The 19,333-nt window shown below is 47.8% G+C and overlaps 1 protein-coding gene across 3 annotated transcripts in view; it reads left to right on the top strand.

The window, feature by feature from the left end:
• The window catches only part of PHACTR3 (phosphatase and actin regulator 3), a 280,165-nt gene that overhangs the window by 8,744 nt on the left and 252,088 nt on the right, over positions 1 to 19,333 (top strand). The window contains exon 1 of one of the 3 annotated variants that reach the window (XM_021920859.2): positions 18,652 to 19,240. The exons of 1 other annotated variant lie outside the window; for it this stretch is intronic. In XM_021920859.2, coding sequence (XP_021776551.2) covers positions 19,123 to 19,240 — 118 coding nt within the window. In that variant the 5' untranslated portion in view covers positions 18,652 to 19,122. Of the gene's footprint in view, positions 1 to 18,651; positions 19,241 to 19,333 lie in introns of those variants that run through there. One more of the 3 variants, XM_021920865.2, reaches the window with a different exon arrangement.

Here is a 19,333-nt window from a genome sequence, read left to right on the forward strand (position 1 = left end):
CACATTTGGACCTAAGTTCATTGCCACTCACCCAGAGGGCAAACACTAAAAATAGACTCTCTTCACTGCATGAGGTTTCTAATACAAGCTAAGGACTGTGTCTCTCCACTTACAAGTGTCCGAAACAGCTGTATGAACTGCACATTATCCATCTTCCGTGACTAAATCATCTTAACAACCCTAATTCACTCTAACTCCGGTAACCAAGACGCTCCTGTACTCGAGGCTTGGTGCATGTTTCGATTTTTATTTTAATGGTTTTGCTATCTGTGCCTTTTCCTATAATAATCCATGAAAAATCATGATAAATTAACTCCATTACTTTTTACTGTTTGGTTAAACATTGCGATAATAAAAAATAAGGAAATATTCCTCTTATTTGTAGATTAATGTGATTTCCGACCTAGAGTATTGTGGTCACGGGTGACAGTGCAGAATGTTGTACACTGATCATTTGCGTTGTTTGCTTGGGAGTCACTGCAGTGGGCGATTGGAGAGCAGCCACCCTGCAGTCACTGTGCAGGGACAGTGATAGCCACACCAGCCAGGACCTGTCCTCAGTCCTGCTCACTCATTTACACATCTCTGTGGGAGGTGGGCTCTACCTGGTGTGACCCCATTTGACAGGTGAGGAAAACCAAGGTTGAAAGGGATGGAGTAACATGCCCAAGGTTATAGCTGGTGAGCTGAATTTGAGCCTGGACAGTCTGCTGGATTCTTGGTCGTTTTGTGATCATGTCTGTCATGAACCTGGATTTATATTATATCCCTTTGGTTCTGGAAAGTGTCTGACAGCAGGTCAATGCTTGTTGTTACTGCCTGCTTTGGAAGCCCTTAAAAGATGCCCCAACTCTGGCTGTCCCTGTGGGGTGCCTGTCTTGGAAATGAGCAGGCTGCTGACTGAAAAGAGCCTTTCTCTGCAGATGGGATGTGGTGCCCCACAGGTGGGACCCCGTGTGCCCTACAGGTGGACACTGGGGTGGTTCTCTCCACCTGTCCTCATCTGTGGCTTGTTCCCTTTGTTAGAGTGTTTAGTTGATGTTGGATATGAGCACACCTTTCTTCTGAGGATGGTCTAAGCAGGGTGGAGGAGATGCAGGTTACACAGAGGTGGAAAAAGGACCCTTGGGGCCAGGGGGCAGGTGTGGGGTGTCCCCGGGTCCCAGTGTGACCTCGTACATGTTCACCCTTCTCTGAGCCTAACTTTCCTGGTGGATGGAATGTGATTCCCAAACCAGTGTTCACAGCTGGACAGGAGGATCACAGGAGAGATGTCTATCGCTGCCAGAACAATTTACCACCAACTCAGCAGCTAAAGCAACACTGATTTATTGCTACACACAGCCTGTGGGTCAGGGGTGCAGGTGGGCTTGCCTGCTTCCCTCTCTGGGTCTCCGCAGCGCTGTGCTCTTTGCCAGACGCTCTGGGAGAGAATTCACTTCCTGCTCATTCTGGTGGTTGTCAGAATTCAGTTCCTTGAGGCTGTAGGACTGAGGTGCCTGTTTTCTTGCTGGTTGTCCACTGGAGCTAGGGCTGGGGCTGGGGCTGGGGTTGGGGCCCGGGTCAATTTGGTTCTCAGCTCTAGAGGCTGCCGCCTTCCCTGACTGATGTCCACCTTCAAGGCCAGCGAGGGTGGCTGAATCTTCTCAGTCTTCAAATCTCTCCTCCCTCCCTTCCACCCTGTCCACTCCTGACTTCCCCTCTTCTTCCTAAGTGATTCCATGAGGCCCATCGGGTCTTCCAGGTTCATCTCCATATCTTCAGGTCTCCTGATTATAACCCTGATCCCAGCTGCAAAGGCCTTCATGTTGGTGCCTACATTGGTGTTTGATCGGGTCACCGGGGGTCGGGAGTCCTGAGGGAATGAATGGCTCTCAAATTCTGCTGTCCATACTGTGGGTACGTGGCTGAGGGCTGCTTGGAGGAACCTCACAGTGGCTGAGGGCTGCTTGGAGGAACCTCACAGTAAAACAACCTCTCACTTACACAGCACATAAACTCCTATGTGAGACTCTGATTTGTAGCACTAATAGTGCACAGAAAGTTTTTTCATTCATTATAGATTTAGCTGCAGGGGGCTTTTGATAAAAAGACTTGGTTGAATATTGTTAAAGTGAATATAGTTAAAACAGATCTGGGATCCGCCCCCTTGCTCAGCATTTCTGTCACCCCTGTCCCAGTCCAGGCTGCCCCATCTCTCCCTGTCGGATGCAGCAGCCCTGCACCCCTGGTCCCCAGGGCCATCTCTGCTGTTGCCCACTTTATCCTCTATCTGGTGGCCCCAGTGCCCTTCCAGGAGAGGTTAATCTGCTCTCAGCTCTTCCTGGCTGGAGACCCTCCCAGGTTTCCTGTTTCTCCCAGGATAAAATCCATACTTCCACTCATGCTGGGTCAAGTCCTGAGGTCAAAAGTTCAAAGGTCAAGCCCAAAGGTCAAGTCCTTTGAGTTCTGAGGCCTGTCCCCATCCTCAGCCTCCCGCCATCTCCCAGTACTGCCCCACCCCACACCCCTGGCTGCTTCTCAGCCCCTCCAACTGCCCTGTGCTTGCTAGTCTTGCCCCTACCACCCCCCACCCCCGTGGCCTGGCCCCCATGCCTGACACAGGCCCTGTGCTCAGTGAATACTGGTTGAATGAGTGAGCACATGAATCGATGAATGAGAGACTCAAATGATCAAATATAAAGCAGGGGCTGCATCTCAGGGACAGTCCTCCCGCCTGGCGAGTCTGCGGTCTTCAGGCCCGTTGCCGAATGAAGGCTCCATTTCCCATCTTTGCTGTGAGTCCCAGGTTTCCATGGGAGCAGAACCTGCCTACCTTGTTCTAATGTCTGCACCTTCACTCCCAGCTGCTGATGGCCCTCCAGGGCCCATCCCCAGGAACAGGGAGGCTCCCTTTATGCCGCAGTGTGTAGACTCACAGATCCCCCCCAAGTAGCAATTGAAAAGAACTAGCAGGGTCTATGACCCCAAACTGCAGCCTGAAGTACCAGGTGTAATCTTTGTCGCACCCCAAGTTGTGGGACGGCAGAGCCCCCTGCCAAATAGAGAAGTGAATGTTATTCCCCCGTAGGCTTTGGAAAACCCTTGCACAATTATTAATATCTCAGAGTGAAGGCTGGTGAGGGCGCCAGAATTTAATTGCCTACATAATTGCTTTCCCCAAATGCGAAATCCCGATGGACCCACCAGCTTCAGTGTGCACATCGGTTTTAATGAATGGTGGGCGCCAAGAGAGATCACAGCTTCTGTGCAAACACAGACAGCCGTCACTATTTATAGGTTTGTACAGGTTGATTCTTGGGATCATCATTGCTACGGCTGTAGAACGTATGATCTATATTTAAAGCACTACCTGTAAGCCTAGTGCTATGGATTTTCTGTAATTTATAGCTCAGGCTACGAGGCTGCTTTTGAATTGTTACTCTGTAAAGTACTTAATCTAGAGTTGCTGCGATGGGGTGCTGGTGGCATGAATCTGCGCTGTGGTGAGTCCACAAGCTCCATGGACTCTGCTGGGAAAAGAAACAATTCTCTTAAGTATATAAATCCAGTAAACATAGGAAATGTACCCATTGCATTGGCAGAAGGAGAACATGTTTGGGTGACAAAGGGCATTATTTAAACACGAACGATCTTCCTTTAAAGGTTAAAGAAGAAAACACCTAATAGTGTGTACAACAATGCCAATTCTAGAAGAGGGTTATAGATTTGCTCTTTTATTTATTATTAACATTCTAATTATATAAATATCTCATGAGCTCCTCCTCCTGGCTAAAATGAAAGCATTTTGAGTAGGGGCACAGGGAGCTCGGACAGTTGCCATCGTGGAGTCCAGGCCCTTCTCTCCACTTCTGTAGGCAGCTGTTTTACCACGGAGGACAGAGATGTCCAGAATATCCGCCCTGTGCTTCCGTAGTCATATGTATCTGTGGGAAATATATGGTACTGGTGAGCGTATATGCACCCATGTGTGTACGTGTGTGTGTGTGTGTGTGTATGATTGTGTTCACCATGAGTGATTATGGCAATGTTATGTTATTCTGTTGTGTACTAGCCCAAGAAATAAGAGCTCCAATGATGTTAGACTACAAAGATCTTTTGCAGTAAAAAGAAGCTGCTGAGTGGCATTCGCTAGTGTGGATATGCCATAGGGCAGCCATTCTGCTGTGAGGGACAATTAGGTTGTTTCCACTTGATCGGCCTCATGCATACTTTCCTGTGTTTGGGGTTTCTCTGGAGTAGATGACAAGAACTGGATGAGCTGGGACAGGACATTTTCTATTTGGGCAGATGCAGCCAGTCGTCCTGGTTGCTGGTTTCAGTCCCACCCTGCATTTGTGGTGCCTGTTTCACCACCTCGTCACCAGCATTTGGTGTTAGACTTTCAACTTTGCCTGTTTGTTTATTCTTTCCTTCCTTGGGGACAGGGGATAGGGCCTGGTGGTTAAGAAGGAGGCCTAAGGGGACAGATCCATGCCAACCCTCCTGCTTCCTGGATCCGTGGCCTCCAGGAGCTCTACTGGTTCCTGTCTTAGACTTTTTGGGCTGCAACAACAAAATATCTTAGATGAATAATTTAGAAACAGCAGAAGTTTATTGCTCACTGTTCTGCAGGCTGTGAAGTCCAAGGTCAAGGTGCCGGCAGATTTGCTGTCCGGTGAGTACCGGTTCCTCAGAGATGGTTCCTTGCTGCTACATCCTCACAAGAGAAAGATGTACACAGGGCTGCCTGGACCCTCTTTTATAAGGCACTCATCATTGATGAGGGTGGGGCCCTCATGACCTAATCACCGTCATCTCTGAGCGCTGCGCTGTCCTGTGCGGGACCCATGTCCCATATGTGGCTGTTGAAATTTATTTTAATGTTAAATGAACTAAAATGAAATGAAATTAAAAATTCAGGTCCTCTGCAGCACTCACCACATTTTAAGCACTCTCAACACTTGTGGCTTCCATGATGGGCAGTGTCACACACGGCATCTTCATTCTCGTAGAACATTCTAGTGCATAGTGCAGTGCCCGGGATGAGGCAGCCTCCCCAGCAACTTGCACCAGCCCCAGCCTGCCCTTGACAGGGCTCTGGCCATTCTTGTCCCTCGCATGGACACATCTCATCCTCTCCGAAGGCCCCTGCTCCTCCCTCCAGGCTGAGCCATCGCAGTCCCTCCCACAGGGCCCCAGTGCTTCAGTTCCCCACTTCTGGCGGCTCCCGTCAGCATCCACTTCACAGGTCTCCACCCGGGCAAGGCTCCTCACTCATCTCCCTGCACCAGCTCTGGTCTTGGCCTCCACATCTTCCTGAGTGACACCATGCGGGGAACTTGATGGGTATTTTAGGGTACAGATGAGGAAGCTGAGGCCTCAGGAAGACCGCTGCAGTGTTTTTGGGTAAAGTGGACCAGGGACCACATTGGGGCACCAGCAACTCCAGCTCCTCATCACAGGAGCCAGGGCGAATTCCTTTCTTTAGGGGATTCTGCCTTCTTTTTCCCACAGTGCAGTGCCATTGGGGGAGAGCTCATGGCTGATCTCACCCATTGAGACCCATTGAGATCCACTGTGACTCCATTTCTGCAAAGCTCTCCAGACCCTTCGCCTGTGGCGTCAGAACTGTGAATGTTAAAGGGCTGAGGGTGTCACTGCAGAAACCATGTGGCTCCCTGCAGCAGGGCCAAGGCCTCTGTTACTTTATTTTGTGTTGTTTTTCTATAAAGTGATAGATGTATATGGTAAAAATATAAAGAATACAGTAGGATATATGGCAAAAATCAGCTTCTCTCGCCCCTCAACTCTCCAGGCCTCTGGGTCTTCTCTGGCTGCTCCCAGAGAAGTGCTGTCGCTCTAAAAAGTCACCAGTGTTGCCTCTGAATCCTTCTAGAAGGTCTACACAAAACTTTTGTGCACAGCTTTTGAAATACACATACACACACAGAGACACAACATTCCCATTCTGTGTATGCTCCCGCACACCTTGATAGTTCTTTTAACAGTATATCACAGCAGTTGCTGTATATGAGCTTACAAATGTCTTCCAAGCAGATCCCATCTCAGGGCCTTTGTGTGTTCTGTTCCCCATGCCTGGCATGCCCTTTCCTTAGAGAGCCCTGTGCCTAGGGCTGATTCCCTTATTCCGCTCAAGCCTTTGCACCAGTATTTCTAAACCACGACCCTTGTTTCTTTCTAAGACCAGTGTTAGGTTCACAGCAAAACCGAGAGGAAGGTACAGTGATACTCCATAGACCCCCGTGCCCACATGCATAGCCCCACACATTATCAACATACCCCACCAGAGCACCTACATGGACTCACGAACATCACCCTCAGTCCATGGTTACATTAGGGTGTGTTCTTGGTGATGTACATTCACTCATTCTTTAGACCAGTTTGTTCATTTTTTTAAGACAAAATCAGTCAATTTTCAGACAAATTTATAATGACACCTACCCCTCATTATAGTATCTTACAGATACTTCCCTAAAGCTCCTCTGTGCTCTGCCTATTCATTCCTCTCTTCCTTCTCTGCAACCCCTGGCATCCACTCATCTTTTTATTGTCTCCATAATCTTGCCTTTTTCAAGAATAGCATAGAGTGGGAATCATACAGTGTGTGGCCTTTTCGGATCGGCTTCTGAATGTGCATTTACATTTCCTCCATATCATTTCATGGCTTTATAGCTCATTTTTTTTGTACTGAATAATATTCCAATGTCTGGATCTACCATAGTTTGTCTACTCACCTGCTGAAGGACATCTTGGTTGCTTCCAAATTTTGACAATTATGAATAACGTTGCTATAAAAAAATTCATGTACAGGTTTTTGTGTAGATATGACTTTTCGACTTCTTTGTGTAAATACCAAGGAAGGCGATTTCTGGATCGGGTGGTAAGAGGATTTTTAGTTTTGTAGGAAACCACCAAGCTGTCTTCCAAAGTAGCTGCACCATTTGGCATTCTCAGGAGCAGTGAATGTGAATGAGAGTTCCTGTTGCTCCACATTCTTGCCAGCATTTGGTATTGTCAGTGTTCTAGATTTTGGCCATTCCGATGGGTGTGCAATGGTCTCTTGTTGTGGTTTCTGTTTGCATTTCTCTAATGGCATAAGGTTTGAAGCATGTTCTCATGTACTATTTAGCATCTGTAGGTTATTTTGGTGAGATGGTCTATTCAGGCTTTTGGCCCATTTTTAAATCAAATTGTTCATTCTCTTGTTGAGTTTCAAGAGTTCTATGTATATTTTGGATAACAGTCCTTTATTAGGTATGTCTTTTACAAATATTTTCTCCCAGTCTTCAGCTTCTCTTTTCAATCTCTTGACGGTGCCTGTACAAAGTAGAGTTTTTTTTATTTTAATGAAGTCCAGTATATCAATTCTTTCTTTCAAGGATGATGCCATAATATTGTATCTAAAAGGTCCTCACAAAACATAAGGTTTTCTAGACTTTTCTCCTATGTTACCTTTTAGGAGTTTTACATTTTTTGTTTTACATTTAGTTCTATGATATATTTTGAATTAATTTTTGTGAAGGGTATAAGGCCTATGTCTAGATTCAGTTATTTTTTGCATGTGGATATCCACCTGTTTGAGAACATTTGTTGAAAAGACTTTCTTTTCTCCATTATATCATCTTGGATCCTTTGTCAAAAATCAGTTGACTATATTACGTGGATCAATTCCTGAGCTCCCTATTCAGTTCCACTGATTTATTTGTCTGTTTTTCTGCCAATATCACACTGTCTTGATTAATGTAGCTTTATAGTAAGTCTTAAAGTCAGGAATGCCAGTCCTCCAACTTTGTTCTTCTCCTTCAACAATGTGTTAGGTATTCTAGGCCTTTTGCCTCTCCATATAAACCTTAGGTTCAGTTTGTGAATAGTCACAACTGATTTTGACTGAGATTGCATTGAATTTATGGATCAAATAGAGAAGAACTGACATCTTGACAGTATTGAGCAGACTTCCCATCCATGAACATGGATTCTTTCCCCACTTATTTGGTTCTTTGATTTATTTCATCACAGTTTTGTAATTTTCCTCAAATCTTATACATATTTTGTTAGATGTATACCTAGGTATTTTATTTTTGGGGGTGACTTGCTCATTGCTGGTTTATAGAAAGAGATTAACTTCTGTATGTTATCCTTGTATCTTACAACTTTGCTATAATAATTTATTAGTTTCATGGGGCTTTTCGGTAGAGATTTTTTTTTTTTTTTAAATTTTCTACATAGATTTTCATGTCATTTGTGAACAAAGACAGTTTTATTTCTTCCTTCCTAATCTAGGTACTTTTTTTTTTTTTTTCCTTTTCCTGTCTTATGGCATTAGTTGAACTTGAACAATGTTGAACAGACACACAATGTTGAAAACCTGTCTGAGTTTTGTCAGATTGTGTCTTTCAAGGAGTTGGGTCATTCATGTAGGCCGTCAAATTTGTGGACATAGAATTGTTCAGAGTATTCCGTCATTATCCTTGTAATGTTCATGGGATCTGCAATGTGTGTTCCCTCTTTCATTTCTGATATTAGTAACTTGTGTCCTCTCACTTATGTTCTAGTCTAGCTATAGACTTAACAATTTTATTGATTTTTTTCAAAGTATCAGTTTTTGGTTTCATTGATTTTCTTTATTGATTTTCTATTTTGAATTTCATTGATTTATGCTCTAATTTTTATTATTTTTGTATCTCCTTGCTTTGGATTTAATTTGCTCTTCTTTTTCTAGTTTACTAAGGTAGAACCTTAGATAACCGATTTTAGATCTTTTTCTTTTCTAGTATATACATTCAATGTTACAAATTTCACTCTAAACATTGCTCTCACTGCACTCACAAATTTTCATAAGTTGTATTTTATTTTTGTTTAGTCCAAAATATTTTTAAATTTCATTCGAGATTTCTTCTTTAACCTGTGTGGCGCATGAGGTGTGTTGTTCAATCTCCATGTTTTGAGATTTTCCAGTTATCTTTTTGTTATTGATTTCTAGTTTAATTTCACTGTGGCCCGAGAGCAGATATTGTGTGATTTCTTTTACATTTATTAATGTGCCGGGCATCGTGGCTCACACCTGTAATACCAGCACTTTGGGAGACCAAGGCGGGCAGATCACGAGGTCAGGAGTTCGAGACCAGCCTGTCCAATATGGTGAAACCCCGTCTCTACTGAAAAAATACAAAACTTACTGGTTGTGGTGGTAGGCGCCTGTAGTCCCAGCTACTCAGGTGGTTGAGGCAGGAGAATGGCTTGAACCTGGGAGGCGGAGGTTGCAGTGAGCTGAGATCATGCCGCAGCACTCCAGCCTCTCAAAAATAAAAATAATAAATTTGTTAATGCGAATTTTGTGTCCCAGAATGTGGTCTATCCTGGTGAATATTTCATGTGAGCTTGAGAAGAATGGGTATTCCACTGTTGTTGGATGAAGTGGTTTATAGATGTCTGTTACATCCAGGTGATTGATGGTGCTGTTGAGTTCAACTCTGTTGTTACTGATTTTCTGCTTGTGGGTCTGTTCGTTTATGATAGAGGGGTGTTGCCGTCAACAACTTTAATCATGCATTCATCTATTTTTTTCTTTGAAGTTCTGTCAATTTTTGCCTCATGGATTTTGACGTCTGTCATTAGGTGTGTACATGTTAAGGATTGTTATGTCTTTTTGGAGAATTGACTCCTTTATCATTATGTAATGCCCTTTGTTATCCCTGGTAGCTTCTCTTGCCCTGAAGTCTGCTCTGCCTTTCTTCTTTACTTTACTTTTAATTTTTACTCTTAATTGTAAGATTCATGTTGAAAAGTGCACATACCATAAGCATTCATCTTGATGAATTTTCACCAAGTGAACACACCTCTGTAGGCAGAACCCAGTTCAAGAAACAGAACATAACCTGGATCCCAGAGCCCCCTGTGTCTGCTCTTAACAAAATCCCTCCTCCATGGGTAGCTATTCTCTGCAGTCTAACACCATCAAGTAGTGTCTGGTTTTTATTTTTCTTTGTTTTCTTTTTTCAGACAGAGCTCACTCTGTTGCCCAGGCTGGAGTGCAGTGGCATGATCTTGGCTCACTGCAACCTCCACCTCCTAGATTCAAGCAATTCTCCTGGCTCAGTCTCCTGAGTAATTGGGACTACAGGCACACAGTACCATGCCTGGCTAATTTTTGTGTGTGTATATTTTTAGTGGAGACAGGGTTTCACCATGTTGACCAGGCTGGTCTTGAACTTCGGACCTCAAGAGATCTGTCCACCTTGGCCTTCCAAAGTGCTGGGTTACAGGCAGGAGCCACCATGCCTGGCCCTGGTGTTGAACCTTCTGTAAATGGAATAAAATAGAGCATAGTCTTCTTTAACGGAATATTGTGATACCCAGGTTTTTGTCTGGTTAATTTCACTGTTGTATGGTATTTCATTTTGTGAATATAGCACAATTTAATGCCTGTTCAAATTCTTAGGTTAAAAATTTCAAAAACGTTTTATTGTCTGATAATTATCTTTGATTTGGATGAGTTATTCTGCATGTGACACCTCTGGACACCGGCATGCATAGTTTGTGCATCTGCTGAGCAAATTCCTCTGTGTCCTTCCGAGGTCTGCACAGCAGGGCGGGGGTGTATTGTTGCATCTGTTTTGTGTACTGCTTGATTGCCAGTGCCTGGTGCATAGCAGATACTCAACAAATATAGGTCACGTGCAGGTACCAATGCAAGGCCATTTCCTGGAGCTTCCCTGAGCTTCCCAGCCTGGCCAGTGGCTCTACACACTCCTACCTCTCCATGCTGTGATGGTGTCGGGCGTGCCTTACCCCTTCACCATGCAGACTGGGCCAGGCCATGCTGTGCCTGGCAGCACACAGGACAGGACCTGGCGTGGTTTCAGTGTCTGGTGCATGTTTGTTGAGCAAATGTCTGCTTTGTAAGCCAGGGTTGCTGGTAGAGATTTTGGTGGGTTAGGGAGGCAAGAGGGATGAGCTGGAGCTGGTGTTATGGAAAGAATGTAGGAGTCCTTTTCTGTCCTGTTGCTAACCCTTGTTAAATACCCTATCTGAGCCTCAACTTCATTGTTTATAAAAAGAGGATGATTAGTCCAACCTCACAAGATTATAAATCAATGCATGCGAGGTCCTTGGTAAGCTCTAGGCTCTACAAAAATGCTGTCATCAGTAATCTTGTTACCTCCTCCTCTTCCTTTCATACTTCCTCCGCCTTTATCATCATCAAGTCAGTGACTTTTCGGGGAATCCAACAAAAGCATGAGGTTCTTGCCTGTGTGAGTTGGGGTATATGTGATGTAATAACAGCCTGAGTGCTGGAGCTGACGGCATGGGATCCAGTCCTGGCTTTGCAGGTTTGAGACCTGGGGCAGGTACTTAAGAACTTTGCCTCTCATTTTTCTCATTTGCTAAATGGGACAATCACAGTTCTACCTGATTTGGGTAGTTTCAGCATTAGCCAAGTCAATCATTGTAAAGTTTTTAGGACAATGACTGGCACATGGTAAGAGCTAAGTGTTAAGTAAATGAAAACCCAACCATCAGAGGCCTGTGCCAGCAGGATGTTTGGCCCCTTTACAAGAGATCAGGGAGGAGACAGGTGAAGGTCTTCCTCTGCTGTTAGCGTTTCATCCTCGTGTGTGTCACTACAGGGTCACAGGCTGGCTGCTGCAGTTTCAGGCCCCACAGGGCACTCCAGGGCAGGAAGCAGGAATGCAGTCAGGACTGCAAACTGCACCTGCAATGGTGACAAATGCCTTTTCTGTAAGTGGCTCTCTCTGTCTATCAGCAGTCTTTCCCAGAGGCCTCAGAAGCCTGTTCTTCTGCTTTCATTAGCTAGAGTCGGAGCATGCAGTGTCTGTCACTGCGTGGGGGGACCCAGGATGGAGGAAAAGTCACCTGGAGGTCTACAGCTGTGTGCCGTCAACATACAAAGTGGGTCAGTGGCCCATGACACAAGAGTGCAGGGGCCAGTGCGGCTGCCTTCCGCCTTCCCTGCCAAAAGCCTCCCAGCCCTGGGTTGTGTTTCTCTGCTCTGGGTTCTGTCTTCTATCTCTGCTGCCTCACAGGCCCCTCTCCCAGTCACCTGGATGTGCTGGGGGCACAGAAGGAGAATATCAAAGGGCAGATGGTCTCACACAAGGAACTTTTTGTTCTGCTAATGGTGAAAGCATATTGAGGGCTTCTGTGTGCTGTGTCAAATGCCCAAACCCTGTAAGGTAGGTTCTCTTCTCACTTACACCCCGAGGCTCAGCCGGGCCGCACAGTCAGAAAATGTTGGGACCCGATCTTGTGCCTGGCTCTGTGGCTCCTGCCCTAGGCAGCTTGAGTGGACTTGACCCTAAGAAGGGCTGGGCACATCTCCAGGAAGCCATGGGATGCCCACACCACATTTTTTCAGGGCAACTCTGGCTGCCAATGCCTTTCAGGGCAGAGGCCAGGAATGGCAAAATCAGGGATTTGGTTCTAGAAGAGCTGGGTGTGTTGTTTTTAAAAAGCCTTGGTTGGCATTGCATTGAGCACCACTCTGGGTAGTCTATGGTCACAGCTCTAGGTAGAGAGTCCCTCAAGGATGTGGTCAAAGGTGCAGGAAGTGAAATTCAAGGTTATGTCATCAAGCCAGGTCCAAGGACCATTCCCACCCGCCACTACTTCAGGTGTTGTTTTCCCAGGTGCCCAGCAGAGGGCGCAGCTGCCCACCTAACGAACCTGGCCTCCGCCAGCGTGGTTGTTTTGCCTTCATCTTTTCTTGGGTCCTGGAACTCCCACACTGGTGTTTTGTCTTCTTGTTTCTCTTTAGATGGTTCCCTATGAGTTTAGCCTGAGATGGTGGCTTGAGCAGTTCTTCTTAAGCATTTGAAGTTTGCTGAATGAGTTATTTTTACATTAAGGGTGAAGAAGAGTTCCCTGGAGCCTCAGAGAAGAAACCAGATTGTCCTGGGGGACTGAGGCAGCAGAGGGAGGGTGAGCCCCTCAGTCCCACAAAGCCTGGAGCCAGCTTGGACCGTGGGGAGGCTGAGCCTTCACTCCTGGAGCAGGGCAGTTGCCTGGCTAGGCTCCGCCATGCACATTCATTCATTTATGCACAACGGATATTTATGTACTGGGAGACTACGACCTCCCAGGCACATTCTTGGGTGAACAAACACAACAAAAATCCCTGTGCCTGTGGAGCTGACATTGCCACCATCCAGGTCCTTGGCCCATCAGCTCCTCCAGGGGCCTTCAAGGCTGCCAGGGCCCTAGGAAAGCAGTTGGTAGCATAAGAAAACTGCAGAATTGAGCTAACCTTCTAAGTGCCTGCAAGAAGTAGCCTCAGGCCAGTGGTTGGTTTCAATTTACAACCCCATTGCGACACACTCTGGATGCCTTAAAAGTGTGTTCGGTTGGATTGGAATGGCCCTTCAGAAGTTGGGTTTACCTGGAGCTGAAGACCCATGGTGGGTGAGTCTCAGGAGAACCACCACCATGGTTGGTTTAACAGCTGCCCTTTGAGCCATGGAAAGGCCACAATGGAACTGTGACCATGCTCATTTGCAACTGGTATGAGCATGTGCCCTTCCATTGCCTGCCCTGATCAAGTAGATGGTGCCTGTGAGTATTGATGGTTGTTGAGCCAGGGCAGCAGACTCTTCCATGTCACCCCAAAGGCTGCTTGTCAAATGGGGCTCCTCCTCTTTTCTGCCTCATCCCTCCCTAATCTGATCCTCCCCACCCAGGAAATAGCATCACACCCACCCTGTTGTCAATATCAGACTTGTTGGTTACCTCAGTTCTACCCCGTCATAAATGGTTAATTAGACAGCAAAAAAAAAAAAAAAAAAAAAACCCTGGAGGTATTCTTGGCTTCTCTCTCTAGTCCCCCGTAGCTCAGCCATCGCAAACCTGTGGGAGCCACCTTCAGAGGACACTGAGTCCAACCTGTTGGGCGCCTCTGACTATCCCTGCTGGGCCAGGCTGCTGCCATCACCCACCAGGATGATTTCTAGCCTCCTAGTCCATCCTGCTGCTTCCTCCCTTGCCCCATGTGTCCCTTCTCTAACAGCAGCCAGAAGGATGCTCTGGAGACGCACCACTGCCTCAGTGGCTTTCTACCATCCTTGGAACAAAATCAGGTTCTTCCTGAGGTTCATGAGATGTTGCATGGTCTGGGTCATCACCTCTCTGTGGCTGCAGACCCTTGCTCTGGCCTCTTTGCAGGAACTTCAGGGCTCCATGCTGCTCCCACCTCACGGTCTTTGCTCAGGCTGTTCCCTCTGCCCGGGGCACCCTTCCTCACTTGCATGTCCAGTTGGCTTCCATTGGCCCTCGCACTTCCAGAGCATCGCTTCTTCAAAACAGGCTCCCTCTCTGCTCCAGATGAGTTATCCTGCACTCTGTACTCATTGAAATTGATTGATCCATTGATTCATATTAGTCAATCTTGTCTTCTGTGCTAGACCTCAAGCTCCACAAAGCCAATGTGCAATCATGTCTCGTTCATGATGGTGTTCCTGGCAAAGTGCCTGTTTGGGCACAGAATAGATGCTTAGGAAATGTTGGATGGTTGGATGCATCCATTGGTCTGTACCTGCTTTAAGAATAAGACCAACTTGGGAGGTGTGTGGGGGTGGAGTTGGTCTTGGGGTACCATTCCTCACCACTCCCTAATGAGCGGGAGTACCTCATACCTGCACTGTGTGTTGGAGGGAGTCTGCCATCCCTGAGCCATCTTTGCAGTGATGTGCTCCCTGGCTGCCCCTGGGCAGAGGAAACTGCCTTTGCCTTTGCAGTTTTGTGAGTTTTGAAGGGGACTTGGGCAAATTGGACTGACTTTGTCCCACCTTTGTGGTTCTTCAGGGAGTGGTGTTGGCTTATCAGGGCTGCCCTGAGTCAGGAAATGGCTTTGGATTTTCTGACCAAGGCGATCAAGGAGCAGAAGGAGGGCCCCTCGATGAGCTTCTATCTGATCTGGAATCTGGGTAGAGACGGAGGGTTTCATTGTGATTATGCCCACCAGGGCAAGAAGCGGAACCCAATCCTCCAAATTCAAAGCTCAGCCTAGTGCCTCTATGTGCTTTTTTTTTTTTTAAAGCTTTATTGAAAGAATTTACATACCATTAAGTTCATGCATTTAAAGTATAAAATTCAGTGGTTTTTAGTATATTTACAGAGTTATAAAACCATCACCATAATCTAATTTTAGAACATTTAGAACATTTCTAGCACTCAAAAAAGGAACTCTGTAGCCATTAGCAGTCAGCCCTTCTCTTCCCCCGCTCCCTGTCCTCAGCATCCACAGATCTGCTTTCTGATTTGATGGACATTGCATATAACTGGGTTCATGTGGCATGTGGCCTTTTGTCACTGCTTCTTTTACTTGTGTAATGTTTTCCAGGTTCATCTGCATTGTGGCACGTGTCAGCTCGTCCCTCCTTTTCATGGCTGCATATTGTCCTACAGTAAGAATGGACCACATTTTATTTACCCATTTATCAGTCCATGGATGTTTGGGTTCTTCGTAATTTTTTGGCCATTATGAAGCTTTGTTCGTTCCAATAGGATTTCTGCAGTGGCCTTCCAAATCCATCCCTTGCCAGGGATCTTGTTGAGGAGGGACAGTTGGTGACTTTCACAAAAACCTCTTGAGGGCCCTCAAGGCTGGAAACCCTCCTCCAAACAGGTGCCTTTCGCACACCGTGGGGGCCAGATCCTCACAGGGTTCAAGCCAGTCATGGTCTGGAGATGACCGACTTTGAAGGCCAAAATCTCTCCTGCAGGCAATTTACCTGGAGACCTTATTATTTTCCATTGATCAGTAGAGGTGGGATTGCTAACTTTTTTAAATTTAAAACTATTTTTAGTATGGAACATCTCAAAGCCAAAGAATAATATAATGAACAGCTCCATCTCTACCTACCTTTAACAAACCACAGTGCTTTGCTAAAATATATACTTCTAAGAAATAAAACCTGGTTGCATCTCATCTTCCGCTTCCCCACTCCATGTCGGCTCCTGAGCTCAAATGCCAAGTCTTACCCTTTTACATGTTTTTAATCCTCATCCATACACAGTTTGGTGGAGTAGGTGAATGGGTGCTGCAGTGTAAACCATCTGAAGGGACTAGGGATAATTTCTGGTGGCACACGGACAAGGCAGTAACATTGGCTTAGATAGAATGTTCCTTCTGGTAACATTAAGAAGGATGTCTCTATTCGGTGCCTGCCTGGCTGACCTCCTCTCTCACCCTTGGGGCCTTTTTAACCACACAGGAGCCAGCTCAGGCCAAGAGTGGACTCAGGTATTGAGTTAGCACTGTGGTCCTTCCCACCAATGCCAGTCAGCGAGGCTGTGCTCCATCAGTCCTATTGAAGGCTTCCTTTAACATGCATGTCGGCCCGGTGTGGAGGTGCACACCTGTACTCCCAAGTACTCAGAAGGCTGAGGTGGGAGGATTGTTTGAGCCCAGGAGTTCGAGGCTGTAGTGCACTGGGATTGCCCCTGTGAATAGCCACTGCACTCCAGTCTGAACAACAGAACAAAACTCTAAAAAAAAAAACAAAAAAAAAAAAACAAAGAAAGAAAGAAAGAAAGAAAGCAACAACAAAAAAAGAGAGTGAGAGAAAGAAAACAAAAATGTGTTTAGGTGCAAAGAGTTGATTTAAAGACAGATCTTAATGGAAGGATAGGTTTTAAATAGGGAAGGCTAAAAAACGTAGCGGTGGTTGGCAAATGACAGACAGCTGGAGACCTCTGGTATGAACTTTCTCCTCTTCCCCACCTATAGCCAGTCTCTGGCCTCTATCCCTTCCTACCGGTCACCACCATCTCTGCACCTGCCACGGCTGGGTCAGCTGCAGGCTTCCTTCCAATGGAACTGAACTGTCTCAGGTGTTCACTCACCCAGACTCGGAAGGGGCCCAAGAAACCTTCCCGTGGGGCCGGTACTCAGTGTGTCAGGAGAGCCCCTGGGGACTTGGAGTGGGAGGTGTTGAATACCCACTTGGAGAGACCCTGGGCCCAGAGCATTGGCTGTGGTCCAGCTCTTCCATGTGCTGGCTTGTGGCCTGGGCAAGAGTGCTCACCTCTCGAAGTTGCCCTCATCTCAAAAGTGGAGACCACAGAAGCTCTCACCTACCAGGGCAGTTGTAGGAAGGAATGAGGTCCCCATGCAAAATGCTCAGTCCAAGGCTGGCAGGCCACATCACCATCCAGCCAGCACATTTTTATGTGGCTAAAACGTATCTATTCCTAGCAGTTTCCCACCAGTTTCCTCTTTGTTTCCTGGTCTTAATTGCCAACTGTAATTAAATGATTATTTAGGCATCTTATTAGTGTGTTGGTGACCATTCTCAGCTTCACCCTCCCCCTTTCCCGGAAGACTCAAGGAGCTGGGGCGTCTCTGTGTTTGTGCACTGCTAGGTCGCTAATGCCTGGTGTGGTGCCTGGCACACACTTGACTCTGCACATAGTCTGAATGAATGAATGAATGAATGAGTCCTTTCTTTAGAGGTGATCGATGCTGCTGAAGTAGCTGCTGCTAAGAGCCCAAAGCTCTGTATGGAGTGAACATCCACTTTATTCCTCCTCCCCACCACCACTCCGCTCAGTTCTGTCCTTGGCACTTAACCGGGATTTTGTCCACACTGCCAGCGCTCACACTGCACTCCCAGGCCCTGCTGTAGGTGCTAATCTGATGGGGGCAGCCTCAGGGAGGGCTCTGTCCCCAGCAGGAGGACCCTTGGTGAACAACTCTCCCCGCTCCCCCCACCCCCCTGCCCCAGTTCCAGCACCTGCAAAGGGGACTTGGATCGGGGCTGCCCCATGGGGTTGTTTGAGAAACTGAAATGGGGGTGTCCTCCCCCAGGTGTCTCTATGGCCCTTGAATCCTGATGTCTGTTGAAATGCCTCCTCCTCTGGGCACCTTCCAGGACCAGGCCAGGTGACAGCACCCTTCCAGCCCCCTCTCTACCCTTTCCTGGACTTTCTTCCTTCCCTGCCCTGGCTGGGAAGCAGCAGCTGCCTGCCTGTGTTCACCCCACACCACCTCCGGGGTTGTGAGATTCGCTCCTTAGCACCCTGGAGGACACCTCTGTGAGATCTCTGAGTGGCAGCCCTAGGTGGTGTCGCCTCCCGTGCCTGGCCCCTCCGGTTCCTAAGGGCGTCTGAGGAAAAGCCTTATTGGAAAGCGCCCGTGCCCTCCTCCCTCTCCCTCCCCGGCAGGGAGGAGGGTTCAGAGCAAGGGTTCGGAGTGTCGTGTGGGGGTTCCCTAGCAGGCCCAGGCCAGGTGGTTGCGGGAAAGAAGCCTCGGGTCGCTCCCCTCCGGTGCCGGGGTGGGCGCGTCGGGACCCTCTGGCCTGCGCGTCCCAGGAGAGGAAGGACCAGGGAAACCAGCTGCCTGCAGCTGCTGGGGAATTTAGGGGCCCTCAGGGTTCCCTTTTGTCCGGGAGGGCAGGAAGCGGGACTAGGAAGCTTTCTTGTTTCTAGAGCACAGGTTGGTGGGGTGGGCGGCTCCTAACCTGGGGTCCAGCCCCGCCTCCCCCACCCCGGCGCGCGGTCCAGGTATGAGCGACCCCTCCCTGTGGCCACGCGCCTTCTCACGCCCCTCTCCCGTGACGTCATGCTCCTCTCGCGCGGCATGATGGGAGAATCCTAATGTTTTCCAACAGATGCTCCAAGAACAGCTTTCAGATTAAAGCAATTGCAAGAGCAAAGATTCTTCTTTTTCCCTTTTTATTCTGGGGGGGGGGGGGGGGGGGTGGGGGGAGGGAGCGCCCCCAGACGTTCCAGGACATCACCCCCTGCCCCAAGCACGCAATAAACACTGACAAGAAAAAGTTTTTATTTCCTGGTTCAACTTTTTTTTTTTCCTGGAATATATAGACTGAAGAATGGGAATAAACACGAATAAATAACAAAGCGAGGCCGCGCACGCCGGGATGCGCCTGGCTGCAGCCAGCGAGGCTATTGTCTCCCCGCCCTGAAGCCAGCCCCGGCGTCTTTCTCCAGCTCTTTTCCTTTCCCGGCCCTCTATTTTTTTTTTTTTTTTTAATTTTCTTTTTTAAAAAGACGCCCCCTCCAGCCCCCTCGCCGGTGACCTTGGCCGCCTCGGATGCTCTGACTCCACGCGGCTCGCTCTAACTTGCCCCCGCGCCGGCCGGGCCCATGGCCGCGTCGGAGGACGGGAGCGGCTGCCTCGTGTCGCGGGGCCGCTCGCAGAGTGACCCCAGCGTCCTCACCGACTCCTCGGCCACCTCCTCCGCGGACGCCGGGGAAAACCCAGGTAACGGGCTGGGCGGGGGGCGGCGGGCGGGGTCGGGGAGGCCCGAGGCAGGTGGCCCTGGGAGCAGGACCCCGCGCGGCTCCGCGCCCCGCC

Source organism: Papio anubis, chromosome 16 (genome assembly GCF_008728515.1).
Source record: "Papio anubis isolate 15944 chromosome 16, Panubis1.0, whole genome shotgun sequence".
Lineage (NCBI taxonomy): Eukaryota > Metazoa > Chordata > Mammalia > Primates > Cercopithecidae > Papio > Papio anubis.